Source organism: Lissotriton helveticus, chromosome 1_1 (genome assembly GCF_964261635.1).
Source record: "Lissotriton helveticus chromosome 1_1, aLisHel1.1, whole genome shotgun sequence".
In the NCBI taxonomy this organism is placed as follows: Eukaryota; Metazoa; Chordata; class Amphibia; order Caudata; family Salamandridae; genus Lissotriton; species Lissotriton helveticus.
Window position 1 is genome coordinate 511,353,991 of NC_136057.1, and position 12,682 is coordinate 511,366,672.

At 43.2% G+C, this 12,682-nt stretch overlaps 1 protein-coding gene across 4 annotated transcripts in view; it reads right to left on the minus strand.

Annotated features, from left to right (window-relative positions):
* The window catches only part of FERRY3 (FERRY endosomal RAB5 effector complex subunit 3), a 586,640-nt gene that overhangs the window by 470,939 nt on the left and 103,019 nt on the right, over window positions 1–12,682 (minus strand). For all 4 annotated transcript variants that reach the window (XM_078673965.1, XM_078673966.1, XM_078673967.1 and 1 more), the window contains 3 exons: window positions 9,639–9,820; window positions 8,972–9,071; window positions 8,768–8,889 (listed from right to left, as the gene is read on the minus strand). In XM_078673965.1, the coding sequence (XP_078530091.1) occupies window positions 8,768–8,889; window positions 8,972–9,071; window positions 9,639–9,820 (404 nt within the window). The remainder of the gene's footprint in view (window positions 1–8,767; window positions 8,890–8,971; window positions 9,072–9,638; window positions 9,821–12,682) is intronic.

Sequence of the window (12,682 nt, forward strand, 5' to 3'; positions counted from 1 at the left end):
CCTTTCAGGCCAGCCTTGTGTCGTGAACCAGACACCCAAAATATGATGATCTGAAAATGGTACTGGTGTAAGGCTGCATTTATCTGCGCTCAAAGTTTTGGATGCAAACACAAAGTCCAAGCGGGAGCAGGGGTTTCCATGATCTGCCTCCCACATAAAGCCTATACCAGGAGGATGGTGTTTCCTGTAAGTGTCATAGAGTTCTAAATCATGAATGAGAGATGACAACAGTTTAGAAGTCACATTCAGTGTGTAAGTCACCTGTGCACCCTGCCTATCCTTAGAATGCAAAATGCAATTAAAATCCCCCACCAGAAGGGTTGGCGTGGCACGTGCAAGAAAAGGTTTGATTACTTGAAAAAACTGTTCTCTCTCTGGCTTGGTAGCAGGAGTATACACTGCACACAATTTGAAGGCCATCCATTAACACGGACAGCAATATAGCTCTCCCTGGCCACAGTATTTTTTCCTCTGTGATCTGCCAATGTTTATGCTTAAAAAGAACGACTATACCATTGTTCCTGTTGGCGCCCCCAGACCATGCCGAGGGCCCATAGGGCCAATATTGCTGAAAAGAAAAATATTTTGGTTGATAGGAAAGATAACATTCTTGTAAACATCGAAATTCATATTCCCAAAATAATCAAGGACTGTCTTCCTACGCAATTCTGTCCCTAAACCTCTCACATTACAAGAGGCTAGGGATATGGCCATGATATTGAAAAGGAAAAAAACAGCCATACTGCTTAATTTGTCACCTGTTCCCCAGAAACATCACATCCAGCCTTAGAAACCTCTTGAGAACTCTGGAGAGTGGACGCCAAAAAGAGCCTCCAAGTTCGGCCTGCTCTCCAAATCAAGAAATGGAAAATGGACTATCTGTGATTTCCAGAACCTGGGCGACCTCCTGATATGCCTCGTCTGAATCAAAGGGGCTTAATAAGGCATCAAACCTTCCCCCTCTAGGAAAGCGATTCAGAGAGGAAGGACGACACTTAGAACCTGTGGGAAAAGAGGGATTCGCTACTTTTTCAGAGGTACGTGATTTTCTCTTATTTGAGGTATAAATATCCCACCCACTATGATCCATTTCTTTGTACTGACTCTTGTCCACAGCAGGAGGGCCTACTTTCAAAACTAGGGATTTTGCTGCTTTTTTTGCTGCCTTTACCAACCGCTGCGGTTTAGGAGCTGGCTGCACTGTTGGGGGAAATTCCCAAAAAGATTGTCTCAGGCACCACTGTAAGTGAATCCTCAGAAGTGGAGGGTGCCTGGTCAGTACCCTGAGAGGGAGTTGGAACTGACCCAGTTGGTGATAGACCAGCACGCCGCGCCTTTCTATCCAACGCCTCCTGTTTACGGCGCATGGTTTCAGCACGTTCTGCCTCTGTTTCCTCTGCTTGTTGGGACTGTAAATCTGGGTCTATTTCTGGCGAGTGCTCCTCATCATTTTATCATCATTCTCCTGAGACACCCTGCATCTCTGAATCTCTTTGCCTTCTATAACCCCCAAAATCTCAGAATCAGTAACATCCTGGACTGCTTCAGTGATGGCCGGTGCAGCGCGTGGGGAAGATTGGGGGGAGCGGAGGACCATGCACACTGGCATCCAAAGCATAGGAAAACTTCCCTTTAGGACAGGTTCTAAACAGATGTTCTGTACTGCCACATAGGTTAAATTTTTTGGGGTCCACACAGTCTTGCGCTTTATGATCTGCCCCCCCACAATTTCTGCAAATCATGCCGGAGCACTGTTCTTTAGCATGCCCAAATTGCTGGCAAAGTCTGCAGAATAGGGGCTGTCCTGAATACACCAAGAAACCCTTATTTGCCCCCAGGGAGAAAGTCTGTGGGGGGTGCGCCAAGCCCGTATACCAGTTGGGGCTTCCTTAAATGTGACTGTATGCTTCCTTTTCCCATTCCATATTCCACATATGTTTTTTATTTTTTGCCCACCCCTGATGGTACCGCAGTTTCGTTCCAAAAATACCTGAATCAACCTTGGATCAGTATATGGGTTGTACATGTGTACCACAAGAATAACTTCCTTTGGGGCAGACATGGAAGTACTCTGGTAGAAAAATCCTGTATACACTCCACAGCACGTTCTGCAATGCTACATTCCTTCTTAATAACCTCATCTACCAGAAATAAAAAAAAATTCTCCTCGCGGTGCACTTCACTTACTTCAACTCGCACAGTGTTTGACATAAAATCAAAGGCACGGGTATTACCCGCCATGCATAAATATGAGGCCATAATGGAGACCTCTAGCAGTCACACCATGCGCCACGTAAGTGGCAGTATTAAAGACAGAAAGGGCAGCTGTGTGGTAAAATCAAGGAAGGCTGCCACCTCGCTCTGCCTAAGCCTCTGTCCCCGGAAGGGAGTGAGGAGGAGGGAGCAGAGGACAGAGACGTGCTGCAGCTCACATTTGACTCGTGAGGGACACCTAATAACAACTAGTTGAACTGCAGCTCTTTGTAGAATTATTTTGATATTGGATACTATATTATTCACGGCCCAATACTAATCTTGTCCCATAATGCTTTGCAGGTCCTTTGGTTGGGATTGTATTTTTGCCAATAAATGTGCTTGGGGAGTGCTAAGAGGATGGGACCACCACTGAATCGTTCAGGAAGATATGCACTTTGTGTTCAAGGCATCTGCCTGGTCCTCCCCCTAGGTTAGGGGGGACCCCAAAATCATCACCTCTCGCATTGCCTGATATTTTTCATTTTCAAAGTTCACTTTTGTGAATTGCTTATATGCTTTTTAGCATGTAAAGTTGCTTTAACAGAGCATTAGTGGAGGCAGTTTAGTAGCTGACTCCGCTAATGGAGTTTCTGCCTGTATTTCGTGTTGTTAATGGAATGCTTAGTTATCAAATCTCTGCAACTTCCGTTAGCGGAGCGGAATTTATTGCCCAGGCCTAGTTTACTGTAGCAGAAGCAAATCCAGCATGAAGTTCAGTGCATTAAGAGTTTGATTCTGGTTAAGACCAGTAGTTAACGTAGCAAACTAGTCCTACCTCGTTGCCCAACCACGGCTTTATTTTTGCTTTTATTCAATTTTCACACAGTGAATTAATGTTTGAAACCGTGATTATGGTATTGAATTTAGTTTTTTTGCTGTTGTCCGTTTTTCATTGTCTCTGCATTTTTGGAGAAAAAAAAGAATGAAGTGTTAAACAAAAAAAGGCATAATTGCACTGGTTTGAAGGAGTATTCCACGAAACGTTTATTAGGAATATGTTTTACACGAATGCACCAAAAATCACATTATACGAACCATAGGGGCAACTAGAGCCAAATATCAGGGGGGGCTAAGAAAAGGCCTGTGAAGTACCCGGCCTGACACACACGATGGGAGGGGCTGAAGACATTTGCGTCCAATAGGCCGTGCACACCTGATATGAACTAACAAATGCAATCTAGAGGCGGCCATATAGGGCAGGTCTGACCCAAACGGCAACCTCTGCCCTGCACCAGGCCCCTGCCACGCACGGTGTGCAGAGCTTTGCCCAGGTCTGTGTATACATAAAGCGTACAGTGAGCGGCGGGCGGGGAGGTGGTAACTCGGGGTCGTGGAGAAGTTCCCAGGTTATCTTCATGAGAAGCTGAGGGAGCCCGCAGAGGTCGGTGTGTGCCAAGAAGGTGAGAAGGGCTGTAATGGGGTGCTCTCACGAACCCCCATGACTCAGCCTAGTCTGCATTGTGAAGCTCCATTTTGAGGAGCCAGCTCCTCCATAGTAGGGTACCTCGCATGACAGCTGATATAAGAGCCAGGCTTGGGCGAAAAGCACATGCTCTCTCCTCCAAGGATCTGGAGCTGTCCTCCTGGAGAGAGTTAGGCAGTAGCTAACTCGAGCAAGTGATTGACGGCCAGCCACATCCGGTGGTAAATATATATACTCCGCTTATTAATCGCAGCGCATTAATGGACGTGTTGTGTGCTGTTATATGTCAGAAACCAGCACTTTTTTTTAGGGACTTGCAGTTGCCTCTCGACCCTGCAATGGTAATTGTGCTTTCACACAGCACTTAATACTTCAGCTTATATCTTTTTAAAACACTCTAAATAGCATGTGAGCATGTGAACAGCAGGGAATTAACTCGCTAAGCAATCTTGTTTGCTGGGGCGTAACGGACCTCCCTGCAGCCGCCGCTGTGCGGATGAGACATTCTTCTGTACATAAAGGGGAGCTTCAATAAAAATGTTAAAGTTCTCAGAAATAGGAGATAACGCAAGCAAAAGTACACTGGACTTTACCGGTGCTCCTGAGCCTCTGAAGGAAGTGAGCTCTCGGCTGCGGGAACGAGACAGGAGGCAGAAAGAAGAACAACGCTGGAATGGACCAATCCTTAGCAGGAGGCGGAACTGATGCCCGACCTAAAAAAGAATGAATTACTTCATAATGGTATGAAATACGCTAAATGATATGAGCTCTGCTTGAACATGTAGAACCCAATGACTCCTAGACTTATGCGTACCCTCATGGGTAAAGGACCTGTAAATGAGGTGAGGGTACCTTATGCACATAATGTGGAAGAGACTGTGCCGCCGTCCTGTTTCTTCTATTGCGATCTGCGTTCTGACCACTGACAGCAGAGTGTGTCTCCAGGGGAGCAAGATGCACAAGAAGAGGGTGGGAGAGCTAAATGTGCAACGACTCTTGAAGTGTGTGCCTTAGCAAGTAAAGAGGGAGCAAAGACCTACACCTCGGAATTTAAATGTGCAATGACTCTTGAAGTTTGGGCCTCGTTGTATCAAGTACTTTGAAACGCAGACTTCCATTATAGTGCTTATCAGCAGGGCTGCAGCAGTGGGAAGTACATAATTACAGGAATGCCTAAAATATAACAAGTTTGGAATATGCGAGTAACCCATCCTACTTTCTGTGGCCTAGCTCTTTGTTCCTGAAAGCACCCATGTCCATGCAGAGTGCCCCGGGCAGAGTGGGGGGATTTGGGCTTCCCCGGAGCACTGGGGACCTCTAGGTATGATGGTAGTTTGAGAGTGTACACCTTGTCAAGTGACACTCCTCTTTCTTTTGTGTTTGGATCCCTTCAGGCATATGTGTGGGTAAAACCAGATTCCCACGATACAAGAGGACAAAACTCAGTGTGCGTTTTTTGGTACTGGGAAAAATTATATTGCTTTTCATCCTGTTGTCTCTGCCTTTGATAAGCCCTGTATGAAAGACCTTCATGTGTTTAGAATTTGCACTTGAAAAGAATCATAGGGAAAAAATTGCAGTGCAAGCCACGGTTATCATGTCTGTAGATTTTTCTATACATGCCACTTTGTCGTGCAGACAGTGGTGCTGCTGGGGCCAGCAGGTCTGCCCTGTGAGGAAAAGGTGTAATTAGTCCTTCCACATTTCTGCACTGTTGGCAGATTTCCAACAAACCCAGCCGAAAAATGACACTATGTCAATATTCAGTGTCGTAGCAAGGGGGCGGCATGAGTTTTGGGGATGGCAGCGGCACCCCCCACCACTCTTACCTGCAACCGTCACGGGGCGGCAAACACACACAAACCACCATGGACGGCAAAAGTTCTAGCTACGCCACTGCCAATATTCTGTACTGAAAGTGGAGCACAGAAGACACTATCAGTATTGGCGGCCCTTGGAACAAGCATTGGCATAGCCAATAGGTCTCGCCTTTGGGACCTTTATAAGTATTTAATTATGCCGCGCAATATCCTTGCTGCAACATCACTGTTAAAAACTAAACACAAGGTCCCAAAGGCGAGACCTATTGGCTATGCCAATGCTTGTTTTCTGATTCTTCTAAGTGAGGTGGCGGCATTTCCAATTGGGAGCATCCCATCAATGAGCCTGTTCATGAAGCTTTCAAAGCTACGCCTGTATTTCAAAGAATAGGATAACGCTGTCAGTAACTGCTTTAATAACATAACGAACGCTCTAGTAAACTAAGCGTTCTGTTTGTTTACAGCTCATTAGAAGTTCCCGTGAGTTTAAGTAGCGCGAAAGATTCACCGCTTTGCCTAGTGAACGTGGCTTCCAGGTATGCTAAAAGCTTTTTAATTATATCCATTAGCGAAAGCTTTAAGTTTCCATTTAACTAATGGCCTGTCATTCTTCATATGGAGCTGATTATCGAAACGATAAATAGGCAGAGAAGCCCTCAGTTAAATAACTCCGGCTGGAAGAAAAGGTAGGCTTTTTTAAAGCTGCATGGTGCAGTCTTGTACTGAACCTTCTACACATGTAAATAATCGTAAGAAACAAATTCTAAAATGTGGTTCCTTCTTCCACACAGATAAAGAAAACTGAACGGAAAAAAACACACTATTGTCCAGGTATACTAATGAGTGTACAGAGCCAACGAGAAAGTAAATATTTAACAAGACAGCGCTGGAAGGAAGGAGAAATGCGAGTCACAGCCGCAGGCCGGCCGTGAAAACAATGCAGCGCTCCTGAAACAGAAAGCACGGCCGGCCGGCCGTGAAAGCCTTTGATGCCGCAGGGGGTGGAGCGGCAAACTGAAAGCACGGCCGACCGGCCGTGAAAGCCTTTGATGCCGCAGAGGGTGGAGCGGCACCAAGCTGGGCAACAGATGGCTGACGATTTGATGCTGTGCACGCGCATTTTAGGTCAATGCGCTTGCACAGCATCAAATCGCCAGTTAGTTAAAGTCTGGTTAAAGCCCTATAGTCTCGCTTCCGCTCAATGCGCATGCGCATTGACAGGTCGCGAGACCTAAAAATCACACATTCCAAGGTGTATGTAGGAATGCACTGCAGTCATGGCTGGCACAGTGCACCCTGTCTACTGTCCTGCCTGTACATCCATCTTGGAGGAGCCGTGGGCTGGCTGTTTGTGACAAAAACATGTGATTTGCTTTTAATATGTGTATTTACATTATACACCTACACAATGCAGCACTGTCAGTAAGTGCCAGAGGACATGTCCCAAAAATAGTGCTTTAAAATGTTAAAGCATACAGGAAGGGTGATCGCTTTTTCAAAACTAACAAACAAAGACAGGGTAGGAGGTGGGGAGAAGGGGACAGCACACAGAGAAAAAGGTGGGTGGGAGGACAAAGCAGTAACAGAGGAAAAGAAGGATTGGCTAAGCCAATATTTTAGGCTTTGGCAAGCCGAAAATTTATTTATTTTCTTTTTATTTTGTAAAGGAGTCAGGTAAACGGAGCTACCAGGGAATATACAGCAACTACCTTTTTGCACTCGAGGATCAAAATATGCTATAAGGTGTCTGAAAGATGGCATGTTGACGCTATACAAAGGACAGGACCTATACTAATATCCAGAGACATTTTTTTTTTAAAAGTCTCTTTAGCCTAAAGGCTAGCTCAAGCCCGGCTCATTCTTCCTTCGGGGAGTCAAAAAGCTCTAAAATGTATAGACGCAATAAGTAGGCACTACGCAAAATACCAATAAATAAACAAATAAATATATAAATGATGAAATGTGTCTAGCTTGTAAACAATGCCGCGCGGCATATCTAACTTTTCTTCAATCGCTGCAGGCTATGCAAGTGATCGGACGTGACTGGAGGGCTACATTTTGGTGCTATACAAAGCACCGATACCTAAATTAGTAATATAATATAGTATACCAAAAAGTGAGTACTTGCTGCTCTGGAACATTTAAGTGCTCTGAAGTTTCGAACGGCAAATTGTTAGCCCTATACCAAATAGGAGCACACATTGGAAGAATATACATTTTGATGTCTCCTCTGTGATAGTACAGCACTCTGCCTCTCTTACCTAACACTCACAGACAGCCACGTCAACACAGTCTGCGAGTTCCATTAGGGTTCGTGATAGAGGAAAGATGTTGTTTTTATTTGTAACACATTTAGATATAAGCCTGTATTTATTTCTACGAAGCCCTGCTTCTGGCAACCAAACAGTGTACATTTCAAGCCAACAATCAAAGCCATTGTAGAAAAAAACAAGCAAAGTCTGCGCTGCACATTATCAGTGTCATATTTTGCTAAAGCACTGAAATTTATAAGCAGCAATGGGCAGGAGATGGTGGGTGGGGGGGGGGGGGGGGGGGGAGGGCCTTGGGATTTTTAGATTAGGCAAACTGCAAGTCGCGAAGGGTGGCGAAGCCCTGAATTGCTTTGCAAACAATGGGAGGGAGCGGAGACGACTACTTCTGTTTCTGAGCATCTGAATGATAAAGCACCGAGTCAGGGAAACCCTGGCACAGACTGTAAAACTGAAGCAGTGGAAGAGGACAAGTCCTGGTGGCGAAACATGGGAGTCAACAAATGAGAAAAAAAGGTGGAACAAGCAGGAACCATTAACCAATTAGAATCAAAGTGTTTTTAAAGGCCACTGACAAAAGCCGATCAGAAGCTGGAGCCAGGCTGTAAGCCCCCTGACTGAATACAGCATGTTGAGAGACCGTGCACGTGCTGCCTAGGCTCAACCTAAAAACATATACAAAACGTGTACTCCATCTCATACAAAATGCATGACTGTACACGAAAAAAATGCTCAAATACGAAAATGCATAGATAAAATGTCTTTCAGTTACTTTCAAAACCAAAACCAAATCCAAATCACAAGGTAACAATTTCCAGGGAATTATTAAACAAAGCCATCTACTCCTCTGCCAAAAGTTGCAATGTTTTACATAACTACAGACGTTTCAGAAGTTATTGATAATACCATCTGCAAATATTCAAACAAAAATGAAAGTAAGTAGTACAAGAAGTATTTTATCCATAAAAAGAGAAGCATCTAATTTTACAAAACTGTACCTGATTGAGCTGTTGTTTGGGTTCTTAAGATCCTGATGTAGCTTCATGACCCATTCCTGATACTCTTGTTTCTGAATATTGGTTAATTGTTTTAGTTCATTTGCCCATTTATTCTCCAAGACCTAAAAACAAATAAAGCTATAACTACCGGATTTTATGGTTTATGCCCTTCCAATGCATTGCTGTATTAAATCAATGTGTCACCTGTTGAGATTCAAAATGCTGAGCAGCCACTGAATTGACATCATGGTCAGTGAGTGATTTTCCAAGCTCTTGCATTACTTTATTCATTTCAACTCCTTGCCTGAAACAGAAGAAAACGTTTCTTATCTTAACCAAATTAAATGTATATTTCTACTTCTTTCAACAATTTAGGATTAGTGGAGTTCCTGTAATAAGAACATTTGTAGGTAAAGAGGGATCCAGAACACTGAATAGCTTAAGTCCTCAAAATAATTAAATCTGGAAGAAACATTTGACACTTTATATAAACATTTTTTTAAAATGTCCTTCGTGGACAGCCACCTGCTTTAGGAGCATAGAAACGTGCTGCATTGTTTTATAAAAGCTCTGCTGTTTTCTAAGTCCGAATAATGATTTACAAATATGATCAATCATACTGTTTGGGAATAGATTAAGAGGACAGAAAAGGAGACGAGAAAATTAAAAGTCAAACCTGTAGTGTTCAGTGAAAATATCAGAATACCTAAAAGATTACATACTAGTATATACCACAGGTAGCGCCAAACAAAAGAAATAAAATCTCTTAAAAACAATCTCTGCAAATGCGTTCTTCACCTAAAAAATAAACAGAGTAAAAGTAGGGGTTCAAAATGTATCAACTGCAATCAAATAAAAGCAACATCTTTACCGTTCTCGCAGTTTTTTTAGCTCAATGTCTCTTTCACCAATTAATTCGGATATGCTCACAAAATAATTGTGCTCCAAGTTTAAGAGAGTCTCGGAGGCAGGGGAATGGATGAGATCATGGTACACATCACCAAAATCTTCATCCCAATTTGGTTCTTCTGGTCTTGCATGTTCCAGTGTTGTCTGTTGGATAAGAAAAAAACTTAGCAAATAAATGTATTTGAGCATCATCGATTCAATAACAAATTATATGCACTATTATCCAAACTGTCACTCTCAGACTAGGAGTCCCACCAAACTTTTTGAATAAAAACATGGTCGAATTTTGAAAATGACTAATATTTTTGCCTAAAGAAACACATTTAACATGCCCCTGAGAGGTATGTGCTCCTTTGGTGGTCATAAACAAACAAACAAAACACGTTTGAATTGGTAGATTTTACATGAAGCACTAATGCAATCCAAGTTTGAACATGGGCCAATCCAAAGATACAAATGTTTTGCTCGGCCCTTAATCAGCCTGTGCTCTTACAAACCAGCTTGGAATTTAGATTATTTCTAGGAAAGAGTGCGTTCTTTATTTTCAATTCTGTTGCTTACATAAAGTTCGGACTAGGTCCTGAATTAAAACAGGCCAAACAATTACAAACATCTGCATCTCCTCTTAGAGAAGCATTCAGTAGAGAGTCACTAGTCTGCACATGTATGTTGGTCACATACAAAACTTCCTATTTATGTCTGCAGCTAAATAATACTTCAAAGTATGCAAAAACATTGGGCAAGACGCAGGACTAACTTAAATAATTATAGCAAATGGAACGAGGCAAAGCCCATCCAGTGTAGGATCTATCCAAAGATAGAGCAGTTAAGCCCATCACCATACAATGACATTGGATGAGGTAGAGAATCATTAAAGTTACTCTCGACAAGGCAAGGAGTCGACTTCATGCAAAAATCTGTAACCAGGTAATGTGATACACATGATGAGAATTAAAATCTGGAAATGAATGCACTGAAAATCAACAAAGTAGCACACACAAACCAGAAACCTTCACGCAACAGAAAAGACTGGAGACTGTCAGTTTACCTAGACACCCCATCAGTCGGACTATGGTAGTAATCACTGACTGCATCATTGCTGCACCATCAGTGCATCCTAACTGCATTGAAGGTTGTATACCAGGAGTAACTATATAGCTGGTATTTCAGCTGGAGTCACTACATGACGTGGGACCTCTCAGGTAAGTGTAGGTAGGTAATATTAGCCCATGTTCACTGAAAAAAACTAAGGTTAAAGTGACGGTATAGTTAGGTGAAAATGTCATTTAAAACATACTGTTTTAAACTAACAAAAACCACAGAAAGTCACCAATTATAGTAATCCCAAGGAATTATAACTCGCACCAACATCATGCATAGTGCTGTTACCAATGATCTAATTTCAGATGTCATTACGGATGTTATCAATGCAGTCATTGAACAGGTCATGAGGGATGTAATATACCAGGGTGCCAGTTATAGTTACTTTAGAGAAAGAGCCCTAGTTACTCGAGATGGATGCCCAGCCACTTGTTTTTAGATTTTGGGGGCGGGGGTAACAGGATCAACTGTGATGCTCAGCAAAACATTCTCAGGGAATCGCTCCGGAGCCACGGGTTCGGAACGGTTTTGTGAAGGTTCATCAAACTGTGCCAAAATTATTGGTAGACCAAAAAATGCTTTTCCTATGGAAACGTGGTCCTAACTATACCTACCCAGTGGTGACCGCCAATGGCTAATGTATTCTGAATTTATCAATCTATTCATCAATCTACTCTAAAGAATATAATAGAGACTGTTAACATGGTATATCTACAATTAAATGTGGCTCTTAATTCACTTTGCAAACACACAAACCCCACTAGGAAACACCAGCAATGCAATAGGTCTCGCATTCCCGCAAGTTTGAGCTATTGGCATTGTAAATTACAATGCCTTTTATAAATGTTTTGGGTTTTAAAAACATAAATAAAAGGCATTGTCATTTGCAATACTAATAGCTTAAACTCTTGCAAATGTGAGACCTATTGCATTGCAACAAAGGGCCTTCTGACTGCTTGTTAGATTGTAAATATCAGAGGCCTGGGAAGTCTTCAAAGTAGTGATAAATAGTGCAGTGAAGAAGATGTGTAAGTGTTGTAAATTACACAGACACAAAGTGTGAAGTGAGAGTTACATATGATCCGAGCTATAAACACTAACAAAGTGCTCCAACACCTTTCGCTCTGTGATTACACTGTCACGGCTCATGAGGAACAGAGGGAGGGGTGTCTATTTCTTGCCCTCTCCGTGATTTGAGTGTGCAGTGTGGCATTGCGTAATGTCATTACTATCTTTGGCCTAATAAAAAACACTCCAGCTTTATTAGGACCCTGGCTTCACCTCCTGGTGCAGGGTGGGCTTTGCTTTATGACAGGCATGCAGGGAGGAAGGGATAGTATTCCCTGCAGCTCCAGCCTTGTACAGTGCCCCTGCTATGGTGGTGGTATTGGTGTTGGTATTGGTGGTTGTGGTAATGGTGGTATTATTGGTGATGGTGGTATTGGTGGTTGTGGTATTGGTGGTGGTATTAGTGGTGGTTGTACTGGTGGTGGTGGTATTAGTGGTGGTCGTATTGGTAGTGGTGGTATTTGTATTGGTGGTGGTAGTATTAGTTTTGGTGGTGGTGGTGGTATTGGAGGTGGTGGTAATGGAGGAGGTGGCATTGGTGGTGGTGGTATTGGTGGTGATATTAGTATTGGCGGTGGTATTGGCACTGGTATTGGTGGTGGTGGTGTTATTGGTGGTGGTGGTCTTCGTGGTGGTATTAGAGGTGGTATTTGTGGTTGCAATATTATTGGTGATGGTGGTATTGGTGTGGTGGTACTGGTGGCGGTGGTATTGGTGGCGGTGGTATTGGTGGCGGTGGTATTGGTGGCGGTGGTATTGATGGCAGTGGTATTGGTGGTTGTGGTATTGGTGGTGGTAATAGTGGTGGTATTAGTGGTTGTATTGGTGGTGGTATTA